Source organism: Leuresthes tenuis, unplaced genomic scaffold, assembly GCF_036924035.1.
Source record: "Leuresthes tenuis unplaced genomic scaffold, fLeuTen1.0.hap1 SCAF_2, whole genome shotgun sequence".
Classification (NCBI taxonomy): Eukaryota; Metazoa; Chordata; class Actinopteri; order Atheriniformes; family Atherinopsidae; genus Leuresthes; species Leuresthes tenuis.
The window spans coordinates 94621-119414 of NW_027325356.1; the positions used below are offsets into that span (position 1 = coordinate 94621).

Consider the following 24794-nt stretch of genomic DNA (forward strand, 5'->3'; position numbering starts at 1 on the left):
TTCAGAATCAGTGTAAACTTGTTCAGAATCAGTGTAAACTGGTTCAGAATCAGTGGAAACTGGTTCAGAATCAGTGGAAACTGGTTCAGAATCAGTGGAAACTGGTTCAGAATCAGTGGAAACTGGTTTTACTACATCCTGGTTCTTACTTGAACTGCATGACGCTGCTATGCTGGTTGAACCTGGTGATGACCGACACGTCGATGAAGGGCTTTGGTTCTGTGGAAACAGAACAAGAGTTACAGCCACCTACACCGAGATCAGAAGAGTGATGCAGGTAAGAAAATGTTCCACCTGAATCCAGAGCAATGGACTTTGGAGGAGGAACTGGATGGAAGACAATGGGGAAGATGGCACCTGGCAGCTGGTTGTCCACCTGCAATTAGAAATTATGTTGGTAAGCCAGGTGTGTGCAGAGGTGTGTGTGCAGATGTGTGTGTGCAGAGGTGTGTGTGCAGAGGTGTGTGTGCAGAGGTGTGTGTGCAGAGGTGTGTGTGCAGAGGTGTGTGTGCAGAGGTGTGTGTGCAGAGGTGTGTGCAGAGGTGTGTGTGCAGAGGTGTGTACAGAGGTGTGTGTGCAGAGGTGTGTGTGCAGAGGTGTGTGTGCAGAGGTGTGTGTGCAGAGGTGTGTGTGCAGAGGTGTGTGTGCAGAGGTGTGTGTGCAGAGGTGTGTGTGCAGAGGTGTGTGTGCAGAGGTGTGTGTGCAGAGGTGTGTGTGCAGAGGTGTGTGTGCAGAGGTGTGTGTGCAGAGGTGTGTGTGCAGAGGTGTGTGTGCAGAGGTGTGTGTGCAGACTCACTTGCAGCCAGTGCAGCTGGGCTCTGAGGCTGCGCTGGTGCTTCGACTGCTTTAACTCCAGCTGGATCCCAGAAAGGAAGTTCCTCCTCACTGGGCAGGAAAAGGGTTGACGCATCATCATGATGGCTCTGCTGAGATTCACCTGGTAACAGATTACATCACACATTCTGACTCAACTCATTGGACAATAGACAGATCTGATTCTAATTTATAAAAACCACGACCTTCCAGACCTTCAAACCCATATTATTAATCTGTGTTTTTAACATGTGAGTCTGTATGTGTATTTGTTAACATGCATGTTGACCTCTGACCTCCACATTGGTCTCCAGTCTGACCCAGCCACCCTCCGTCTTTCCACTCAGCTGACTCTGGTAGGTTTTCTCCAGCAGGTTGATGTTCTTCTGACTGAACGGCTTCCAGCGATTCTTCGGCTTCATCTCCCAAACCACACCTGAGCTGTGACACAAGCACACCTGAGCTGTGACACAGGCACACCTGAACCGTGACACAGGCACACCTGAGCCACACCTGAGCCGTGACACAGGCACACCTGAACCGTGACACAGGCACACCTGAGCCACACCTGAGCCGTGACACAGGCACACCTGAGCTGTGACACAGGCACACCTGAGCCGTGACACAGGCACACCTGAACCGTGACACAAGCACACCTGAGCTGTGACACAGGCACACCTGAGCCACACCTGAGCCGTGACACAGGCACACCTGAGCCGTGACACAGGCACACCTGAACCGTGACACAGGCACACCTGAGCCGTGACACAGGCACACCTGAGCCGTGACACAGGCACACCTGAACCGTGACACAGGCACACCTGAGCCGTGACACAGGCACACCTGAGCTGTGACACAAGCACACCTGAGCTGTGACACAGGCACACCTGAGCCGTGACACAGGCACACCTGAGCCGTGACACAGGCACACCTGAACCGTGACACAGGCACACCTGAGCTGTGACACAGGCACACCTGAGCTGTGACACAGGCACACCTGAGCCGTGACACAGGCACACCTGAGCTGTGACACAGGCACACCTGAACCGTGACACAGGCACACCTGAGCTGTGACACAGGCACACCTGAGCCGTGACACAGGCACACCTGAGCTGTGACACAGGCACACCTGAACCGTGACACAGGCACACCTGAGCCGTGACACAGGCACACCTGAGCTGTGACACAGGCACACCTGAGCCGTGACACAGGCACACCTGAGCTGTGACACAAGCACACCTGAGCTGTGACACAAGCACACCTGAGCCGTGACACAGGCACACCTGAGCCGTGACACAGGCACACCTGAGCCGTGACACAGGCACACCTGAGCCGTGACACAGGCACACCTGAGCTGTGACACAAGCACACCTGAGCTGTGACACAGGCACACCTGAGCCGTGACACAAGCACACCTGAGCTGTGACACAGGCACACCTGAGCTGTGACACAGGCACACCTGAACCGTGACACAGGCACACCTGAGCCGTGACACAGGCACACCTGAGCCGTGACACAGGCACACCTGAGCCGTGACACAGGCACACCTGAGCCGTGACACAGGCACACCTGAGCCGTGACACAGGCACACCTGAGCCGTGACACAGGCACACCTGAGCCGTGACACAGGCACACCTGAGCCGTGACACAGGCACACCTGAGCCGTGACACAGGCACACCTGAGCCGTGACACAGGCACACCTGAGCCGTGACACAGGCACACCTGAGCCGTGACACAGGCACACCTGAGCCGTGACACAGGCACACCTGAGCCGTGACACAGGCACACCTGAGCCGTGACACAGGCACACCTGAGCCGTGACACAGGCACACCTGAGCCGTGACACAGGCACACCTGAGCCGTGACACAGGCACACCTGAGCCGTGACACAGGCACACCTGAGCCGTGACACAGGCACACCTGAGCCGTGACACAGGCACACCTGAGCCGTGACACAGGCACACCTGAGCCGTGACACAGGCACACCTGAGCCGTGACACAGGCACACCTGAGCCGTGACACAGGCACACCTGAGCCGTGACACAGGCACACCTGAGCCGTGACACAGGCACACCTGAGCCGTGACACAGGCACACCTGAGCCGTGACACAGGCACACCTGAGCCGTGACACAGGCACACCTGAGCCGTGACACAGGCACACCTGAGCCGTGACACAGGCACACCTGAGCCGTGACACAGGCACACCTGAGCCGTGACACAGGCACACCTGAGCCGTGACACAGGCACACCTGAGCCGTGACACAGGCACACCTGAGCCGTGACACAGGCACACCTGAGCCGTGACACAGGCACACCTGAGCCGTGACACAGGCACACCTGAACCGTGACACAGGCACACCTGAGCTGTGACACAAGCACACCTGAACCGTGACACAGGCACACCTGAGCCGTGACACAGGCACACCTGAGCTGTGACACAAGCACACCTGAACCGTGACACAGGCACACCTGAGCTGTGACACAGGCACACCTGAGCCGTGACACAGGCACACCTGAGCTGTGACCCTGAAGGACCTGCCGAGCTCCACAGCAGGGTCAGTGAGCTTATTTTAAAGACTGCAGGGAAAGGTGCTGAACATTGGACTGAACAGCTCTACCCATCAACCCCTGCAAAACCAAAGAGAAACGGCAGAAGAGAACAGACCAACCCCTCAAACACAGGAGGGTCATCACAGACAGCATAAGAGAGTTTGTTTGGAACTGGACCGTGAGCCACATTTTCATTTTGGTGCACATCAGGGTCCACGTTACAGCGCTAAGCACTATGGGAGCCATCACAGCAGAGTTTGTGTTAATCCAACTGAATACACTCTTAGATAGTTTAGGATGTAGACTTCTGATTGATCCTTTTTGCCAGGGTTTCTTGTGATATTTATCCTGTGAGTTTATCATTCAATTAGTGCTTTCTCACTTCACCGGTGATCTCTGCAAACTTTGTACGACTCTCAAAGGAGAGACGACTTCATGACCTCGGAAACTAACTTTAGGCCCGTCACACTCCTCGAGTCACTTGTTGATGCTTACCTGGTGATGCCAATATAAGCGATCTCCTGCTGGCTGCTGTTGCTGATGAGCGACAGTCCAAGGTTTTGCAGTGACACCTTCACTTCCTGTTGAATCTGTTCGAGCTCCTCGGCCTGCCGGGCCTTTGTCACCATGCCGGTGTCCTCGGTGAACAGCAACATTCGCTGGCGTCCATCCAGGAAGGAAACCCAGTGGACCTGAGACTTGCTGTCATAGGCAAACTGACCCACATCATCCTGAAAGGACAAAGACAGACTGTGAGGGTGTAGTTCTAAAATGGCCTCAGATCATGTTTCTCCAGTTTTAGCTTCTCTTCATTGGCTCCCTGTTAAATTCAGAATAGAATTTAAGATTCTTCTCCTCACATATAAAGCTCTTAATGACCGAGCTCCATCACATCTTAAAGATCTCACAGTTGGATATTTCCCCAACAGAGCACTTTGCTCTCAGGCTGCAGGTTTCCTTGTGGTTCCCAGAGTCTCTAAAAGAAAGCTTCATCTTTATGAGCCCTTTATTCAGTCACGTGTCCAATTCTGCACGGGTCAGAAAATCTTAACAGCGGGCTGCAATTGTTAGCACCAGCTAGCACCAGCTAGTATTAGCATGCTCTGTTAGCTGCTGGTTTCAGACCTATCAGAGCGTGCATCCTCTCCTTCTACTGTACAGTGAACGAGAAGTTTCAGTTTGGACTTCAGACACATCTAAAAGTGGTTGATTCGGTGTGCAGTTTGAACAGAGGCACCATTTGGACCCAGCTCAATGGGCTGCAACATGAAATGAAGGCAGAACACACAAGTTTAATCAAATGTATCATTAATAACCAGCCAATGGTAAAAACCCTCAGAAACACACTACAAGCAACACGAACCGTGCAGCCCATAAGAAGCAGGAAGGCCGGCACCACCCAGACTCCGCCGTAACAGTTACCAACGGGAAAAAGAATAAGGGCTCCGTTTGAATCAGACCTTCAGCAGATCCAGCTCTCCTGAGTGGTCCATGTAGCTCCAGCTGAGTGTTCGGGTTCCTGTCGGGTCATCCCACACAAACCGCCGGGCCTCACTGGGTTTCAGCTCGTAAACCGCCGCTGAGCCGCTGGGGAAGAAAGAGCAGGCATTTAGGTTGCTGTTACAGTGAAGAGGAGTCATGAGAAAAAGAAAACAGAGCAAGAACCGAGCAGAACTTTCAGGTGATCACCACCTGGCTGTGGGGTGGATTTTAATCTGAGAAACATGAACAGCTCTGAACTGTGTCCATCTGTGGGGGAACAGTTGCTGTATATCTGGAGGAGTCTGCTGCACCCAGTGGGTCATGATGTCTTCACCTCCGAGTGGTGGCTACTGAAAATCCTGCTGGAGGACTCCAGGTGAGGAGGAAGCTGTCAAGAAGAATAAGGACCCCTAGTTTGTCTGGTCCTGAAGAAGCATTGGGGGGTGGCTTTGAGACCGTACAGAAGGACTTTCAGCTGATGAAAGTGGACAGAACCTGGACTGAGGTCACTGCCTGACATGTAAATAATAATAATAATAACAATAATAATACATTTTATTCTAAAAAAGCGCCTTTCTTGACACTCAAGGACACTTAACAACACATTAAAAACACAATAAATAAGATGATACAAGTTAAACAAGGCAATGAGGCTAGAGGGAGAATGCACCTTGGAACTTATGGGTTTTGAGTTTTGATATGAAGAGGGGTAAAGACTCAATGTCTGGAGTGAGTTCCAGAGTTTGGGAGCAGAGCAACTTAAAGCTCTGCTCCTCATGGTGCTGAGATGGGGCACAAAGAGGTGGAGGGAGGAGGAAGACCTGAGGGAGCGAGAGGGAATGGTGATGGAGAAGAGATCAGACAGATATGAGGGGGCGAGGTTGTGGATGGCATTGAATGTATGGAGAAGGATCTTGAATGGGTTCTGGTAACTGGCTGCAGAGTTTTGGACCAGTTGAAGCTTATGAAGGGATTTGTGAGGGGCGGGGGTTAGGCTGAGTCGCAATAATCGATGCGGGAGGTGACGAGGCTGTGGACCAGGATAGCAGTGGTGTGAGGAGTGAGAGAGGGGCGGAGACGATTAATGCTGCGTAAATGGAAATATGCAGACCGGGTAATGTTATTAATGTGGGAGTGGAAAGAAAGTGTGCTGCTGAGCATGACACCCAGACTCTTAACCTGGGGGAGGGGGACACTATGGAGCTGTGGTGAGAGAGAAACTGTTAACTTTGGATAAGGTGGATTTGGTGCCAACAAGGAGGAGTTTAAGGAAGTTTGAGGTGAACCAAGATTTAATCTCAGAGAGGCAGTGGGGGAGGGAGGAGGGAGGGAGAGTGGCGTCAGGTTTACTGGACAAATAAAACTGGGTGTCATCCGCGAAGCAGTGAAAATGAAAACCAAATTTCCAGAAAATATTGCCAAGTGGGAGGAAGTAGATGATGAAGAGGAGGGACCCCAGGACAGAGCCCTGGGGAACACCTGAAGTGACGGGGGAGGGCTGAGAGGAGAAGGACTTGAGCTGTATGAACTGAGTGCAGCCTGTGAGGTCGGAGTGAAACCAGTGCAGGGGGGTGCTGATGATGCCGAAGGAGGAGAATCTATTGTGGAGGATGGGGTGAGAAATGGGGTCAAAGGCCGCACTCAGATAGAGGAGGATGGAGACGAAACCGGAGTCAGCTGCCATGAGGAGGTCGTTGGTGAAAAATGCGGGAACAATTCCAGTGGACAGTGAGGAGTGGATAATGGCTCATATGAGGGGGAGCAGAGAGGGGAGGTAGGATTTGACCAGGCCTGTAGGGAGGGGGTCAAGAAGACAAGAAGAAGGCTTGGACTTGCTGATGAGGTCTGAGACTGATGAGGGAGATCAAAGTTGGAAAATGGTTGACAGAGCGGAAGAAGTTCAGAGGAGGGGAAGGGAGAGATAGAGGAGCCTAGGTGCTGGAGGATTTTGCTGACCTTCTCATTGGAAAAACAGGAGGAGAGAATTGCATGTTTCAGAGGAGTAGAGGTGGGGGGGGGTCGGGAGTCAGGGGGTTCAAAAATGCTATTAAACACTGAAAAAAAGAGTCTTGGTGTTGTCTGCATTTGAGCAGATAAGTCCGCTGTAATATTGTGTTTTAGCATGGGAGTCCTTGTAAAGAGGGAGCTGAGCTGGGTAACGGTCCAGATTTCCTACAGTCTTTCAAGCTGTCGATTTTTGGACTTCATGGAACGGAGATCAGGAGTGAACCAGGGAGCAGACCGAGTAAAGAAAACAGAGCGGGATTTGACAGGAGAAAGTGAATTGAGAATGTTAGTAAGACCATTGTTATATTGGGTGACAAGGTCATCAGGGGTGGAAGAAGAGCTAAATCTGAAGCTAACTGTCTGAAGGTCATCTTACTGCTTAATGAAGGTGATCTGGAGCATTCTGACAGGGACTGGGCAGATCTGATGACCCTCAGTATGGACGATATCAACAGAACGAAACATAAAACTGTGTGTGTTGACCTCTGACCTCTGTTTGTAGCTGATGGTGACCCAGGCCGTGTGGTTCAGCAACAGGGCCGGTGCTGCTCCGTCATAATAATCACTGAAGCCGATGATGGTGGAGTGATCAGAGATATTGACGTCCACGATGATCCCGCCGCACTGCAAAAACACATCTGTGTTAATGCTCTGAAACGCTGCGTGTGAATCAGCTGATGTGATTGGACCTGCTGGTATTCACCATGTCCAGGCTTAGCAGGGTGCCTTTGTCCTGCCTATTGAAGAAGAAGGACTTGGAGACAGATTCTGACCCAACCAAACGGACACACAGCTTCCCTGAGCTGGTCTCTGGCCAAAGTGGGAGGCACTGCAACACAACAACCACAGCGTCATCCCAAAAACCAGCTCGAGTCCAAAAGCTCCTGATCTCTAAGTCTTTGGGTCCGACTGCAGAACTCTGAAGTAGTTGTCACTGTGGGCACAGCCCCATCAAGAACTATCATTAAACTCTGAAAACTTATGAAACTGATGTGATTTAGAAACTGTTCTGACTACCTGCAGCCGCCACAGTTTGGACGGAGCCGTTTGATACCAACTCACCTCGGTGGAGGGGATGTAGTACCATTTGGTGGAGGTCTGACCGATGAGCTCCCCCACCTCCAGCTCATAGGATGACTTGTTAACCAGAGTGTAGAAAGGACTCATGGTGACGATCCTGGTCAGGTTAAAGCTGCTCATCTGGATGCAAACGCCCACCTGGACACAAACACCAATCAGAAGCCAGCTGACCATTGTCTCATCAATACATCTGTCGGGCGAAAACACAGGCAAAAACTCCACAACACAACGGAGTCATGCTGAGCCCAGAGAAGATCTAAAAACTAATATCTGCATACAAAAGTCTAAGAAAATGACATGAATGAAAGCAGTTACCAAGAAGTCCATGCTGTTGGCGGGACAGCGAACACAGCCGTAACTTCCCACCGTGTCCAGAGAGAAACCCTCAGACCAGGAGCTGGTGGAGATGCACAGCTGTATCTGCAGCAGAAAACACAGTTTGATCCATTTCCAGCACATTTTGAATGAATTAAATCTTTATTGCCATTGTACACAAGTACAACAAAAATTAGCCCGGCAGCATATGCATGCGCCAACTTTAAAGAGTTGCACAGAGTGGGGAGAAAAGGGAGGAAAACAAAGAGAGAGGGGAGGGGAAAAACACAACATCCAGACTATGCTCCTTAGGGAGTACAATGTGGGTCTGGGAAAAAACTCATTAACATCAAGAACAGCAAACATTAGCTCACCGTCCAGCATAGAGCTCAAAACATAAGCAAACATTAGCTCACCATCCAACATAGAGCTCAAAACATAAGCAAACATCAGCTCACCGTCCAGCATAGAGCTCAAAACATAAGCAAACATTAGCTCACCGTCCAGCATAGAGCTCAAAACATAAGCAAACATTAGCTCACCATCCAGCATAGAGCTCAAAACATAAGCAAACATTAGCTCACCATCCAACATAGAGCTCAAAACATAAGCAAACATTAGCTCACCATCCAACATAGAGCTCAAAACATAAGCAAACATTAGCTCACCATCCAGCATAGAGCTCAAAACATAAGCAAACATTAGCTCACCATCCAGCATAGAGCTCAAAACATAAGCAAACATCAGCTCACCATCCAGCATAGAGCTCAAAACATAAGCAAACATCAGCTCACCATCCAACATAGAGCTCAAAACATAAGCAAACATCAGCTCACCATCCAACATAGAGCTCAAAACATAAGCAAACATTAGCTCACCATCCAGCATAGAGCTCAAAACATAAGCAAACATTAGCTCACCATCCAGCATAGAGCTCAAAACATAAGCAAACATCAGCTCACCATCCAGCATAGAGCTCAAAACATAAGCAAACATCAGCTCACCATCCAACATAGAGCTCAAAACATAAGCAAACATTAGCTCACCATCCAGCATAGAGCTCAAAACATAAGCAAACATTAGCTCACCATCCAACATAGAGCTCAAAACATAAGCAAACATCAGCTCACCATCCAGCATAGAGCTCAAAACATAAGCAAACATCAGCTCACCATCCAACATAGAGCTCAAAACATAAGCAAACATTAGCTCACCATCCAGCATAGAGCTCAAAACATAAGCAAACATCAGCTCACCATCCAACATAGAGCTCAAAACATAAGCAAACATCAGCTCACCATCCAACATAGAGCTCAAAACATAAGCAAACATTAGCTCACCATCCAGCATAGAGCTCAAAACATAAGCAAACATCAGCTCACCATCCAGCATAGAGCTCAAAACATAAGCAAACATCAGCTCACCATCCAACATAGAGCTCAAAACATAAGCAAACATTAGCTCACCATCCAGCATAGAGCTCAAAACATAAGCAAACATTAGCTCACCATCCAGCATAGAGCTCAAAACATAAGCAAACATTAGCTCACCATCCAGCATAGAGCTCAAAACATAAGCAAACATTAGCTCACCATCCAGCATAGAGCTCAAAACATAAGCAAACATTAGCTCACCATCCAGCATAGAGCTCAAAACATAAGCAAACATCAGCTCACCATCCAGCATAGAGCTCAAAACATAAGCAAACATCAGCTCACCATCCAACATAGAGCTCAAAACATAAGCAAACATTAGCTCACCATCCAGCATAGAGCTCAAAACATAAGCAAACATCAGCTCACCATCCAACATAGAGCTCAAAACATAAGCAAACATTAGCTCACCATCCAGCATAGAGCTCAAAACATAAGCAAACATTAGCTCACCATCCAACATAGAGCTCAAAACATAAGCAAACATCAGCTCACCATCCAACATAGAGCTCAAAACATAAGCAAACATTAGCTCACCATCCAGCATAGAGCTCAAAACATAAGCAAACATTAGCTCACCATCCAGCATAGAGCTCAAAACATAAGCAAACATCAGCTCACCATCCAGCATAGAGCTCAAAACATAAGCAAACATTAGCTCACCATCCAGCATAGAGCTCAAAACATAAGCAAACATTAGCTCACCATCCAACATAGAGCTCAAAACATAAGCAAACATCAGCTCACCATCCAACATAGAGCTCAAAACATAAGCAAACATTAGCTCACCATCCAGCATAGAGCTCAAAACATAAGCAAACATTAGCTCACCATCCAGCATAGAGCTCAAAACATAAGCAAACATCAGCTCACCATCCAGCATAGAGCTCAAAACATAAGCAAACATTAGCTCACCATCCAGCATAGAGCTCAAAACATAAGCAAACATTAGCTCACCATCCAGCATAGAGCTCAAAACATAAGCAAACATCAGCTCACCATCCAACATAGAGCTCAAAACATAAGCAAACATTAGCTCACCATCCAGCATAGAGCTCAAAACATAAGCAAACATTAGCTCACCATCCAGCATAGAGCTCAAAACATAAGCAAACATCAGCTCACCATCCAACATAGAGCTCAAAACATAAGCAAACATTAGCTCACCATCCAGCATAGAGCTCAAAACATAAGCAAACATCAGCTCACCATCCAACATAGAGCTCAAAACATAAGCAAACATTAGCTCACCATCCAACATAGAGCTCAAAACATAAGCAAACATTAGCTCACCATCCAGCATAGAGCTCAAAACATAAGCAAACATTAGCTCACCATCCAGCATAGAGCTCAAAACATAAGCAAACATTAGCTCACCATCCAACATAGAGCTCAAAACATAAGCAAACATCAGCTCACCATCCAGCATAGAGCTCAAAACATAAGCAAACATCAGCTCACCATCCAACATAGAGCTCAAAACATAAGCAAACATCAGCTCACCATCCAGCATAGAGCTCAAAACATAAGCAAACATTAGCTCACCATCCAACATAGAGCTCAAAACATAAGCAAACATTAGCTCACCATCCAACATAGAGCTCAAAACATAAGCAAACATCAGCTCACCATCCAGCATAGAGCTCAAAACATAAGCAAACATCAGCTCACCATCCAGCATAGAGCTCAAAACATAAGCAAACATTAGCTCACCATCCAGCATAGAGCTCAAAACATAAGCAAACATTAGCTCACCATCCAACATAGAGCTCAAAACATAAGCATACATTAGCTCACCATCCAACATAGAGCTCAAAACATAAGCAAACATTAGCTCACCATCCAGCATAGAGCTCAAAACATAAGCAAACATTAGCTCACCATCCAGCATAGAGCTCAAAACATAAGCAAACATTAGCTCACCATCCAGCATAGAGCTCAAAACATAAGCAAACATCAGCTCACCATCCAGCATAGAGCTCAAAACATAAGCAAACATTAGCTCACCATCCAGCATAGAGCTCAAAACATAAGCAAACATTAGCTCACCATCCAGCATAGAGCTCAAAACATAAGCAAACATCAGCTCACCATCCAGCATAGAGCTCAAAACATAAGCAAACATCAGCTCACCATCCAACATAGAGCTCAAAACATAAGCAAACATTAGCTCACCATCCAACATAGAGCTCAAAACATAAGCAAACATCAGCTCACCATCCAGCATAGAGCTCAAAACATAAGCAAACATTAGCTCACCATCCAGCATAGAGCTCAAAACATAAGCAAACATCAGCTCACCATCCAGCATAGAGCTCAAAACATAAGCAAACATCAGCTCACCATCCAACATAGAGCTCAAAACATAAGCAAACATCAGCTCACCATCCAGCATAGAGCTCAAAACATAAGCAAACATCAGCTCACCATCCAGCATAGAGCTCAAAACATAAGCAAACATTAGCTCACCATCCAGCATAGAGCTCAAAACATAAGCAAACATCAGCTCACCATCCAGCATAGAGCTCAAAACATAAGCAAACATTAGCTCACCATCCAGCATAGAGCTCAAAACATAAGCAAACATCAGCTCACCATCCAGCATAGAGCTCAAAACATAAGCAAACATTAGCTCACCATCCAGCATAGAGCTCAAAACATAAGCAAACATTAGCTCACCATCCAGCATAGAGCTCAAAACATAAGCAAACATTAGCTCACCATCCAACATAGAGCTCAAAACATAAGCAAACATTAGCTCACCATCCAGCATAGAGCTCAAAACATAAGCAAACATCAGCTCACCATCCAGCATAGAGCTCAAAACATAAGCAAACATCAGCTCACCATCCAGCATAGAGCTCAAAACATAAGCAAACATTAGCTCACCATCCAACATAGAGCTCAAAACATAAGCAAACATTAGCTCACCATCCAGCATAGAGCTCAAAACATAAGCAAACATTAGCTCACCATCCAGCATAGAGCTCAAAACATAAGCAAACATTAGCTCACCATCCAGCATAGAGCTCAAAACATAAGCAAACATTAGCTCACCATCCAGCATAGAGCTCAAAACATAAGCAAACATCAGCTCACCATCCAACATAGAGCTCAAAACATAAGCAAACATTAGCTCGCTTCACAAAAACGCAAAAACAACTTGAAGGCGTGGGACGTGATTAGGGGGCTGTACTGCTTATCTGCATGTCAGTAGAAGTGTGTGTCCATAAGCAAATATGAAAAGCATGTGCGTATCGAGCTGTGGGTTGACGTTGTGGAATAGTCTGGCGACAGAAATAAAACAACGTGCAAATATAAATCTGTTTAAAAAAGGTACAAAAAAATCTGTTTAGATGAGTCCATGGAAGAGGAAGTATGTTAATGGAGGATGATGAGGGATAAATCTTTAAATAGAACAGGGTTGATTGTTATATTGTAACTAACTTAGTATATGGCATGTAATTATTCATGGGGATAGTTTGTATATATATTTATATTCACAGGGATATGTATGTAGTATATATTTAATTTAGGTAATTATATATTTATATAGAAATTTATGAAGTGCATATTTGGTATATATGTATATAGGTGTATTCTGCAGTTAGGATATCTGCGTAGTTACAAACTGAAGAGCAGTTAAAAAGGGGTGGGAAATTAAAAAAGTATTATACTTCTTCCCACTCCTTTTTCGAACATTGTGTGCTGTTTTGTTAGCTCTTCGTGTTATTCATTTTTTTAATTTCTCTTTTTTTCTTACTTTTGTATCAAAATATATCAAAATCCTGTCTTGTCTGACCATTTTTTAATAACTTTTGAATTTACATTACTTGACTACACGGTTTCTGAGAAGAATTCTACATATAGAAGGTGTCTGTCAAAGAATGCTGTAACCAGATTTAAAGAGTTGATTTCATCATCCTTTTCTTCACTGCCATGTGCAGATATGACAGAGGACGGCTGCCTAAACTTTACTCCAGTAGAACTTGACTCTCTTGTTGACAGCACTATAGCTTCAATGCGTACAACACTGGACAATGTTGCCCCTCTGAAAAGGAAGGTAATCAGTCAGAAGAGGTCGGCTCCTTGGTATAATTCACAGCTGCTTTAAAGCAGACTGAAGAAAGCTGGAGAGACAGTGGCGTTCCTCTGATTTAGAAGAGTCTCAATTAGTCTGGAAAGATAGTTTAATAACGTATAAGAAAGCACTTCGTAAAGCTAGAACTGCGTATTATTCATTATTGATAGAAGAGAATAAGAATAATCCCAGGTTCCTCTTCAGCGCTGTTGCCAGGCTGACAAAGAGTCCGAGCTCTGTTGAGCCATGTATTCCTTTAACTCTCAGCAGTGATGATTTCATGAGATTCTTCATCAATAAAATTGTTTCTATCAGAGAGAAGATTAATGGAATCCTTCCCATTATTATCACTGATGTATCATCAAGTAGAGCAGCTTTAGAAGTATCTTTCTAACCTGAATTGTATTCAGACAGCTTCTGCCCAGTTGATCTTTCTGAGCTAACAACAGCAATAGTCTCTTCTAAACCATCAACTTGTATGTTAGACCCAATCCCAACCAGACTGTTCAAGGAGGTTTTCCCCTTAATTGATACTTCCATATTGGATTTGATCAATCTGTCTTTGTTGATAGGATATGTTCCTCAGACTTTTAAGGTTGCTGTAATTAAACCTTTACTTAAAAAACCTACTCTTGATTCAGAAGTGTTGGCTAATTATCGACCTATATCCAATCTCCCTTTTTTGTCTAAAGTTCTTGAAAAAATAGTTGCAGTTCAACTTTGTGATCATTTACATAGAAATAATCTGTTTGAAGAGTTTCAGTCAGGATTCAGAGTGCATCATAGCACAGAAACAGCACCTGAACATGTTATTGGGATTAAAGGAACTGCATTAGGCTGGTTTAAGTCATATTTATCTGATAGATTCCAGTTTGTTCTTGAAGAATGAAGAAATTTCCTCACACACCAGAGTAACTCATGGAGTTCCTCAGGGTTCTGTGCTTGGACCCATTCTTTTTACTTTATACATGCTTCCATTAGGTAACATTATCAGACAGCATGGCATAAAGTTCCATTGTTATGCTGATGATACTCAGCTGTACTTATCTATGAAACCAGATGAAACCAAGAGGTTGGTCAGACTACAAGCCTGTCTTAAAGACATAAAGACCTGGATGACTCAGAACTGTCTGCTTCTAAATTCAGACAAAACTGAAGTTGTTCTCTTTGGACCTGAGCGCTTCAGGGAGAAATTGTCTAGTTATATAGTTACTCTAGATGGTATTTCTTTGGCTTCTGGTCCTACACTGAGGAACATTGGAGTTATTTCTGACCAGGATCTGTCCTCTGACTCTCATATAAAACAGGTTTCTGCCTTCTTTCACCTTCGTAATATCATTAAAATCAGGACCATCCTGTCTCAGGGTGATGCAGAGAAACGGCTCCATGCATCTGTTCCTTCAGGACTGAACTACTGTAATTCCTTATTATTGTTCTGTCCCACAGATTCTCTGAAAAGCCTCCAGCTGATCCAAAACCCTGCAGCCAGAGTTCTGATGAGATCTAACAGCAGAGATCATGTTTCTCCAGTTTTAGCTTCTCTTCATTGGCTCCCTGTTAGATTCAGGATAGAATTTAAGCTTCTTCTCCTCACATATAAAGCTCTTAATGACCGAGCTCCATCACATCTTAAAGATCTCACAGTTGGATATTTCCCCAACAGAGCACTTTGCTCTCAGGCTGCAGGTTTCCTTGTGGTTCCCAGAGTTTCTAAAAGCAGAATGGGAGGCAGAGCCTTCAGTTATCAGGCCCCTAAGAGCAGAATGGGAGGCAGAGCCTTCAGTTATCAGGCCCCTAAAAGCAGAATGGGAGGCAGAGCCTTCAGTTATCAGGCCCCTAAAAGCAGAATGGGAGGCAGAGCCTTCAGTTATCAGGCCCCTAAAAGCAGAATGGGAGGCAGAGCCTTCAGTTATCAGGCCCCTAAAAGCAGAATGGGAGGCAGAGCCTTCAGTTATCAGGCCCCTAAAAGCAGAATGGGAGGCAGAGCCTTCAGTTATCAGGCCCCTAAAAGCAGAATGGGAGGCAGAGCCTTCAGTTATCAGGCCCCTAAAAGCAGAAAGGGAGGCAGAGCCTTCAGTTATCAGGCCCCTAAAAGCAGAATGGGAGGCAGAGCCTTCAGTTATCAGGCCCCTAAAAGCAGAATGGGAGGCAGAGCCTTCAGTTATCAGGCCCCTAAAAGCAGAATGGGAGGCAGAGCCTTCAGTTATCAGGCCCCTAAAAGCAGAAAGGGAGGCAGAGCCTTCAGTTATCAGGCCCCTAAAAGCAGAATGGGAGGCAGAGCCTTCAGTTATCAGGCCCCTAAAAGCAGAATGGGAGGCAGAGCCTTCAGTTATCAGGCCCCTAAAAGCAGAATGGGAGGCAGAGCCTTCAGTTATCAGGCCCCTAAAAGCAGAATGGGAGGCAGAGCCTTCAGTTATCAGGCCCCTAAAAGCAGAAAGGGAGGCAGAGCCTTCAGGACGGGAGATTGAACTGAAGACAAGTTTCGGTACAATCTGTTGGTTTCCTTAGCTTGGATATTGTTTTTGAATTGGCTCCATATGAATAAATTGGGTTATTTTGAAAATTAATTAATTGGATTTCATTATTGCAGATTATGATTACAATTAATTGAATTCCAATTGGCTTGAATTGGACTTTATTATTTAAGTGCCTTCAGATGACATTTGTCGTAATCTGGGGCTATATAAATAAAACTGAATTGAATTGAATTGTTTTTATCTCTTCAGAAATATTTCACAGTTCAGTCCCACTGTGTCCCTCTCTGAGCTGGAAACTGTTCTTCCTGCAGTTATCAGGTCCATAAGAGGCTGCAAAGGTCAGACTTTTCTCCAACACTGATGCATTGAATTTCAGTCAACATCTGAACTTAAAAATTAAAGTACAACAAATGTGGACACAAAGCACAAAATGCTTAAACTAAAACTTAATAAGACAAAATTAAATATCTTGAGACATGACGCAGAAAGAAAAGTAGACTCTGAAAATGGCTGTGAGTCTGATCAGGTCGCACCTGTCCAGGTGTGTCTCACCTTGCTCTTACTGAACAGGTTCTTATTCCTGAAGGAGAACAGGATGATGTCTCTGTAGTCGGCCGGGTGTTTGACGCTGACATCCTCGGCCCGGTACTGCAGCACTCTGGATGTCTTGTTGATGATCCAGTACGGGCTGAACAGCGACAGCAGCAGGCGGCTGGCCGTCCGGGTCACGTGAACGTTCAAGTCCACCGTCATGCTGGTGTCCGATTCGCAGGTGAGACGCAGAGCGAAGAACTCCGGCAGCTCCTGTTTGATCTGAATGTGTCCGTGCCAGTCGCGGCCCTGATATTGGATCAGCACCAGTGACATGACCTCACCTGCGAAGCGAGCGTTCAGCAGGTCTGACGCGCAGCCCTCCTGAAGCTCATAGGAATCTGCTGAGCTCTGAGGAAAGAAGAGTAAAATGCAGTAAAATGCAGAGCGGATTGTGTCAGAGAACAGGTAAACACTGTTTCACTTTATTATTCCGCCCGTTTTAAACGCTTAATTCGTTCCACATACTTGGTATTTCTAATTTTTATACTATAAATAGCTAGGTATACTACAGGTATACTAATAAATATTAGGCTTTTCATGCTAATTTCCCCATAATTTAAATTAATGTAAAATCTTTAAAATCCTTCAAAAAGTATTTAAAAAAAACTACTTCAGCATACTTTCAGCAAGAGACACCATTCAAACGTTAAACGGGTCACAAGACATTGAGCTTTTACCAATCGTGTCATCTTTTTAAAATATTTAGCCAAATTTGAAATATCACAGTTTAAAAAAACCAAGGTTTTATGCTCCTTCCTGGTTTTTAATGTATTTCTATGGGGAGCAGTTAGAGTAGAGAGATCAAAGGGTCATGTGACACACTGATACCTTTTCAACTTTTTCTGAAATGAAAAAAATGCATTAAAAAAAATCTTCAAACAAACTCCTCTTACATCAAAACGTAGGTACATTTGTCCTCTTTCAGCCAATGTGACTAGCAAAGCCTTAAAGAATTTGAGCTATGAGCCTCCAAGCGAGAGACATGCCTGAAATCTTTCCACTGACTGGTTTAAGGCAGATCTTTGGAGGAGAGCAGGAATATCACATGTCTTTGAATCGCTCCCGTTCGCACATTTTATACAAGTATAGAATATACATTTATAAAATACTTGCATCTATATACTTGTACATCTTATACTGGACCCAAATAAAAAGTACATCAGCGGGTTCCCTCACTCTTACTCACTTGACTTTTCACCTTCCTCATAGAATACTGTTTATCTTTATGTTAAATCTCCATTTTACTTGTACAGTAATGTGTTCCTCCCTTTTCACACTGATGGACACTGTTTTGAACGGTTTCCTACCACTTAAGCCATGTCTCACTGAAGGACACAGTGTCAAATCTTTTGGGTTTATTTTCACATGAGACTCTATAACAGACAGAAGCAGCTCACTGTGAGGTTCTCAGCTTCACTGTTTCTGTGCTTCATGTTGGACTTATCCAGTGTCAAACTAATTTCTCCCTGAAACTTGAAGTAAAATGTGAGCCCATTTCATTCCAGGCCATTATTCAAATAAGCTGCTATGAATTAAACCATTTCTTTCTTTCTTTTCTATGCCTTTCTCTGTATCGCATTTAAGGTTATTTAAGATTCTGGTGATCCATTTAACCTTTAACCTTTTTCATGACAACTGTTCATCTCTGTGTTTAAATGTTCTGCAGCTGTCACTTCAGCACTTTCAAAATTCAATTTAAAGTTCAAATTAAGCTGGAATACACATTCCATTTCACTCGTTTAGAATGACTCAGCACTCAGGCTTTTCACTCGTTTTCATTCAACCCCTTTTTCTGCTGACACTTGTCCAGCAGCTTCAAATCGTTCCACTGTTGTCTTTTCACCTTCGAATTCCTTCAACCAGGACTTATGTTATGTTTATGTTTATGGTTTATCAGACGCTTTTATCCAAAGCGACTTACAGGTGGGCAGGTAGGGTAAGGGGGTCTTGCCTCAGGACCCCTACTGGAGGTAGTACCTTTCATGCAGGGGATTTGAACCCAGGTCACCCACAAAAACCCACACAAAGGTGGCAATCTTACCACTACACTGTCCAGGACTTCAGCAACTGGCTTTCTGTTAAAGTTTCACAATGTTTTGCCTCTTTGGTATCTTGATTCAGCTTATCAGCATTCTCACTGCTGTGTCATGGGAACAGCTTTTTCTAGTTCATTTTACTCTTCTTAACTTTGAATCAGCAGCTCTCGTACCTCCATTATATAGCGGACCGCGTAGGGCAGCAGGTTGCGCAGCGTGGCCACAGGGTGGAGGTGGATGATGTAGGCGGGGTCCCAGTCCTCCTCGCCATGGCTGGCGATGTGCCGCAGGTTGTCAGGGACAGCCAGCGTGCTGACCATAAGCGGCAGCAGGCCGCTGCCAGAGGCAGGACACTGCAGCAGCGAGCGCACCTCCGAGCTGCAGTGCACCTGCTCCTTCCACGCCACGCAGCTGGACGATGCAGTGTACTGACCCTCCAGAGGACCCGCTGGACGCACAAACAGCTGGCATCTGCAACACACAGAGCAGTGAGACCAGTTCAAAGTCCTGGTTCTCTTTAACTGGGTCCAGTTTGACCGTCACAGGCTCTGAAGTAACCAAACCGAACAGGACGCCACGGCAGCGGAGCTGACAGACATGATGTCATGATACCTGTATGTTTCCAAGTTGACATGAAACTCTCTCTCAGGTTGGGCCTCTCCGACGCTCTGCATACTCCTGGATGTGGGACAGTACCTCATTATGGTGAACGGCACAGAGAAGTGATTCTGTATCTGAAACCCAACAACGAACACTTATCAACACCTGCTGAAGACTCAGTGCTATCCCCCAACTGGAACTGACCAGCGTCTGTGGTTCTGACCTGCAGTGGCGAGCGGACAGTGATGACCTTGTTACCATCGGCGGCGTCGATCTGCAGCAACACGGAGACAGCCTCCTGCAGCATGGGACCGCGCACGTTGTAGAGACGCCGGCCAGGTTTATCCACGGCGATGTTGGCGATCTCGCTGTATCCGGAGGGCACTGCAGGGTTCAGACAAGCACGTTTACTCACAGACCGCCTCAGGATGTCAAACAAAGAACAAAAGAAGCCACAGCGAAGGTGTCTGACCGATAGTGAGGTGAAAGAGGCAGCTCTCCTGCCGCTGCAGAGCCGAAAGTTTGCCTCTGGATGATGATTCAAACACGGTGTGCTCCAGGTCCACGCTCTGATCCACCGACAGCTCGTGCAGTTTTCCGCGGGTTGGAGATCCCACCGGCCTTAGGTTGGCACTGTGCTGCAGAATCAGGGGAATTCCCAGGGAGTTTTTGATGGTGAAGGGGGCCTTTTCCTTTAAGATGTAATCATGGGTCGAGGCGGTGCCCTCTGAGAAGGCCTGAAAGATAAAACAGCAAAGAAAAGTCACTTTCAGCAGGCTAAGTCCACTGAATGTATCAGCATTAACAGATATTCTGCCAGTAGTTCAAGAAGACTGGAAACACTTCATACTGTACATGAATATGAAAACAACCCTCTACTGGATGAGGCTGGCTTTTTATACCCTACGCCAGGAGCAGTTGTACCTTGGCGAGATTGTGGAAGACGTTGAGGCTGCACTTGGAGAGGGTGACGTTCATGGCGTCTTTGGAGCAGATGCTGATGGCGGAGCGAGGTTCAGGAAGAAGAACGTAGTCGTCTCCATGGACGGGACTCTTGTCCATAACCGGATTGTTCTTAATCTGCAGGAATAAAAGCAGAGTTCATCAGGCTGACACCCAGGCTCTGAGGGGTTTAAATCCCGCACAGCAGCACCACAATTATTTTCATCCCGACTCCAGAGGCCGTCTTCTCTGACTCAATGAATGTCTCACTCCCATCTGGACCATCAGCTAACTAGAAAGGTGAATGGAGAAGATGCAGACGTGGAGGCACCCGGCTGTTTTTAGCCACATGCTCACGAGTGTGAATAAGATGTATTTTAACGATTTATCTCTACATCAGTGTTGATCTGATTGGAGGTCACCAGTTACAGAGGTCTCATGATTAAAGAAGGTCAGAGCTCTATGCTCTTTAGATCGGGCCGCAGTGGTGTCATCTGTAAATTCCTCTTCTCCTGAAATATAAATATATCTTATCACCCACATGAAAGGTGGCAATCTCACCACTACACTATCCAGTCCCCCAGTTCGAACTACACTGCTCAAGGACAGCGGAGAAGAAAAGCACACGACTCCTGATACACCCAGAGAGGGTTTGGACTTTATCAAACAAACTGCTGTCACAGTTAGTTCACTTCTGCAGGTCCAAACATCTGGAATAACAGGCAGCATCCTGCAACCTTCAACAGGGACTGAGCCACTTGGTGCCTGGTAAAGGTCAAAGGGTTGGCTTTCAAAGCACAATCACAAAAGCTGGAGTTTATGTCAGTTGAGAAACTCTAGAGACGCTACAACTGATCTGAGATCAGATGGGACAGAGATAAGACACTGAGCTCACACAGTATCAGTTGGGACGACATAAAACACCAATGAGAAGCGTAACAAAAACAGCCCGTTTAACTATTTTACCTTGAGCTCCAGGTTCCATCTGCGTCGGCCACTGTCAACCCGTTCGATCAGAGGTTCCCACACCGCATGGGTCTCATTAAAGTAGTTTACCTGCTCAAAAAAACAAAAGCAAACATCACATAGTAACTAAAAAATATCCAGAAAATCTGAAACTGGGTGAGAAGGAATATCCTGAACGTTTGAGGCTGGAGTTCAAACTATAAACAGATTTTATAAAAGTTCCTGACCCAAGGAGCACTGGCCAGGATCCGTGAGCTGGATGGGAAATGGTCAGAACACCTAAAACGTTGTTTCATAAACATATCGCATGTACCTGGGTCTGGTAAAAGGTCAAAAGTCATGTTAAAGGTTAAAGGTCAGGGTCAAGTCTCACCTCCAGCGTCATGTCAGCCCTCAGCTGCAGCAAAGACGACCAGTTCTTGGCGAGTCCGTTGAGGGACGACTCAGCCAGCAGCAGAGGGACTGTCCGATGGCCCAAACCAGACTCCAGGGTCACCTGGACCACCTATGGGCCAACAGTACCTCATCAGCAGGGAAGGGGCCCCGTTATTGTCACATTCCAAAAAAAGAACGTCTTTCGTACCTTAACCTCAGCGGTGAAGCTCTCGCCCTCGTTGCACCTGTTGGGCTCTCTGAAGCTCTCAGTCATCTCAGTGGCCTGGTCCACCCCCAGGAACCAGAAGTTACAGGTGTAGATGTTCCTGACAGACCATAGGTCACTGACCTCAGCTGGCAAGTCCTTGCTCTGCTCGTCGTGTGGCTTTAGCGTCATGGCGGCTGTGATGGTCATCACCGTATTGAGGATGACCGGAGAGATCTGTAGGGGGAAGGAGCACCACTGATGAGTTCAGGGACAGCTCGTTGTTTCCTGCTTCTGCTGCTTTGATGCTGTGACATCACGGTCATAACTAGGTCACATGTTAAAAAAACAGCACCCGCTGTTTCCACTTTCCATCGATCTCTGCTGACGAGCATTGTTTTAGAGAACAAACCTTCACAATGATCTCCTCCACCGTCACAGAGCCACTCAGGGGTTTGTCGGGGCGTGTTTTAGTTTCCAAGGCGACCGAACATGGTTTCAGCACCTGTTGGACAGCAAAAACACTATTCATAAATATGAGGACAGCCTGTGACAGCACTATATTTACCTTTTTATTTGATGTAATAATAAATAAAATATTACTATAATAAGAAGAAGAACGTAATATTCTAGATTATCTCTGATATATGAGAGAACCTTCCTGGAACAACATGATCAGATCCCATTAGATGAAGCATCTGCAGCTGTTTCTGGAGAAGATTTACTGAACATCTGGAGCTTCAGACCCACATCACAGCTGGGTGTCAGAGTGCTGAAGCAGTTTTCCTCCATCTGACTTTAACCCTGAGATGTTTGCCAGGAGGAAAAGATTATAGGAGTCCTTGAGTTTAGTTTCAGGGTGCTCAGAACATGAGGTACTTAGTGATCTGGAGGCTTTAGCTTTGTTCTTAGCTTCACCTAAATACAGATTCTGGTAGTGTGACTTCATGTTTCGAGGTTAAAATTCTGAAGGTAAACCTCTGTGGTCCTAAAAAGTAAAAATCAGAGCTGATCAGAGACGCGGGCAAACAGCGTCCCACGATATTCTGAACAAAGAAAACATGACCGATTTGATCGATCACAGCATTCTGTTACAGAGACTTGAACATGTTATTGGGATTAAAGGAACTGCATTAGGCTGGTTTAAGTCATATTTATCTGATAGATTCCAGTTTGTTCTTGTAAATGAAGAATCTTCCTCACACATCGGAGTAAGTCATGGAGTTCCTCAGGGTTCTGTGCTTGGACCGATTCTTTTCTCTTTATACATGCTTCCATTAGGTAACATTATCAGACAGCATGGCATAAAGTTCCATTGTTATGCTGATGATACTCAGCTGTCTTCATTGGCTCCCTGTTAAATTCAGGATAGAATTTAAGATTCTTCTCCTCACATATAAAGCTCTTAATGACCGAGCTCCATCACATCTTAAAGATCTCACAGTTGGATATTTCCCCAACAGAGCACTTTGCTCTCAGGCTGCAGGTTTCCTTGTGGTTCCCAGAGTTTCTAAAAGCAGAATGGGAGGCAGAGCCTTCAGTTATCAGGCCCCTAAAAGCAGAATGGGAGGCAGAGCCTTCAGTTATCAGGCCCCTAAAAGCAGAATGGGAGGCAGAGCCTTCAGTTATCAGGCCCCTAAAAGCAGAATGGGAGGCAGAGCCTTCAGTTATCAGGCCCCTAAAAGCAGAATGGGAGGCAGAGCCTTCAGTTATCAGGCCCCTAAAAGCAGAATGGGAGGCAGAGCCTTCAGTTATCAGGCCCCTAAAAGCAGAATGGGAGGCAGAGCCTTCAGTTATCAGGCCCCTAAAAGCAGAATGGGAGGCAGAGCCTTCAGTTATCAGGCCCCTAAAAGCAGAATGGGAGGCAGAGCCTTCAGTTATCAGGCCCCTAAAAGCAGAACGGGAGGCAGAGCCTTCAGTTATCAGGCCCCTAAAAGCAGAACGGGAGGCAGAGCCTTCAGTTATCAGGCCCCTAAAAGCAGAATGGGAGGCAGAGCCTTCAGTTATCAGGCCCCTAAAAGCAGAATGGGAGGCAGAGCCTTCAGTTATCAGGCCCCTAAAAGCAGAATGGGAGGCAGAGCCTTCAGTTATCAGGCCCCTAAAAGCAGAATGGGAGGCAGAGCCTTCAGTTATCAGGCCCCTCTCTGTGGAACCAGCTGCCAGTTTGGTTTCAGGAAGCAGACACCCTCTCTACCTTTAAGATCAGGCTGAAACTTTCCTTTCTGATGAAGCTTATAGTTAGGGATGGCTCAGGTGAGCCTGAAACATCCCATAGTTCTGCTGCTATAGGCCCAGCCTGCTGGGGGAGCTCCCATGATGCACCTCTCCTCCCTCCATGTACAGATGACATCATTGCTGTCATTAACTTGTGTTTCTCTCTCTCAGCAGGTATCTCTGGCCTGGTGTTACGCTGCTTGTTGTCCCCTCTTTCCTGTCCTCTCAGCCCCAGCTGGTCCAGGCAGATGGACCCTTCCTGGTTCTGGTTCTGATGGAGGTTTCTTCCTGGTTCTGGTTCTGATGGAGGTTTCTTCCTAAAAGGGAGTTTTTTCTCTCCACAGTCGCCTCATGCAGCTCAGGTCGGGGGATTGGATCAAAGAGAAGTTTTCGGTGTAATCTGTTGGTTTCTTGAGCTGGGAAATTGTTTTTGAATTGGTTCTGTATGAATTGGATTCATTTTTAATTCAATGAAATGGATTTTATTGGATTGTGATTACAATAAATTGGACTCTAACTGGCTTGAATTGGACTGTATTATTGAAGTGCCTTCAGATGACATTTGTTGTGATTTGGTGCTATATTAATAAAACTGACTTGAATTGAATGCTCCTCCCCCTGG

General features: G+C 46.1%; 1 protein-coding gene across 2 annotated transcripts in view; it reads right to left on the minus strand.

The window, feature by feature from the left end:
- The window catches only part of vps13c (vacuolar protein sorting 13 homolog C), a 112583-nt gene that overhangs the window by 34251 nt on the left and 53538 nt on the right, over nt 1-24794 (minus strand). For both annotated transcript variants that reach the window (XM_072379777.1, XM_072379776.1), the window contains 20 exons: nt 22371-22463; nt 21962-22195; nt 21752-21883; nt 21379-21468; nt 20395-20550; nt 19943-20207; nt 19694-19854; nt 19483-19604; nt 19044-19341; nt 16793-17182; nt 8250-8354; nt 7917-8072; nt 7558-7683; nt 7345-7478; nt 4826-4952; nt 3861-4096; nt 1110-1254; nt 797-937; nt 295-376; nt 150-219 (listed from right to left, as the gene is read on the minus strand). In XM_072379777.1, the coding sequence (XP_072235878.1) occupies nt 150-219; nt 295-376; nt 797-937; nt 1110-1254; nt 3861-4096; nt 4826-4952; nt 7345-7478; nt 7558-7683; nt 7917-8072; nt 8250-8354; nt 16793-17182; nt 19044-19341; nt 19483-19604; nt 19694-19854; nt 19943-20207; nt 20395-20550; nt 21379-21468; nt 21752-21883; nt 21962-22195; nt 22371-22463 (3263 nt within the window). The remainder of the gene's footprint in view (nt 1-149; nt 220-294; nt 377-796; nt 938-1109; nt 1255-3860; nt 4097-4825; nt 4953-7344; nt 7479-7557; nt 7684-7916; nt 8073-8249; nt 8355-16792; nt 17183-19043; nt 19342-19482; nt 19605-19693; nt 19855-19942; nt 20208-20394; nt 20551-21378; nt 21469-21751; nt 21884-21961; nt 22196-22370; nt 22464-24794) is intronic.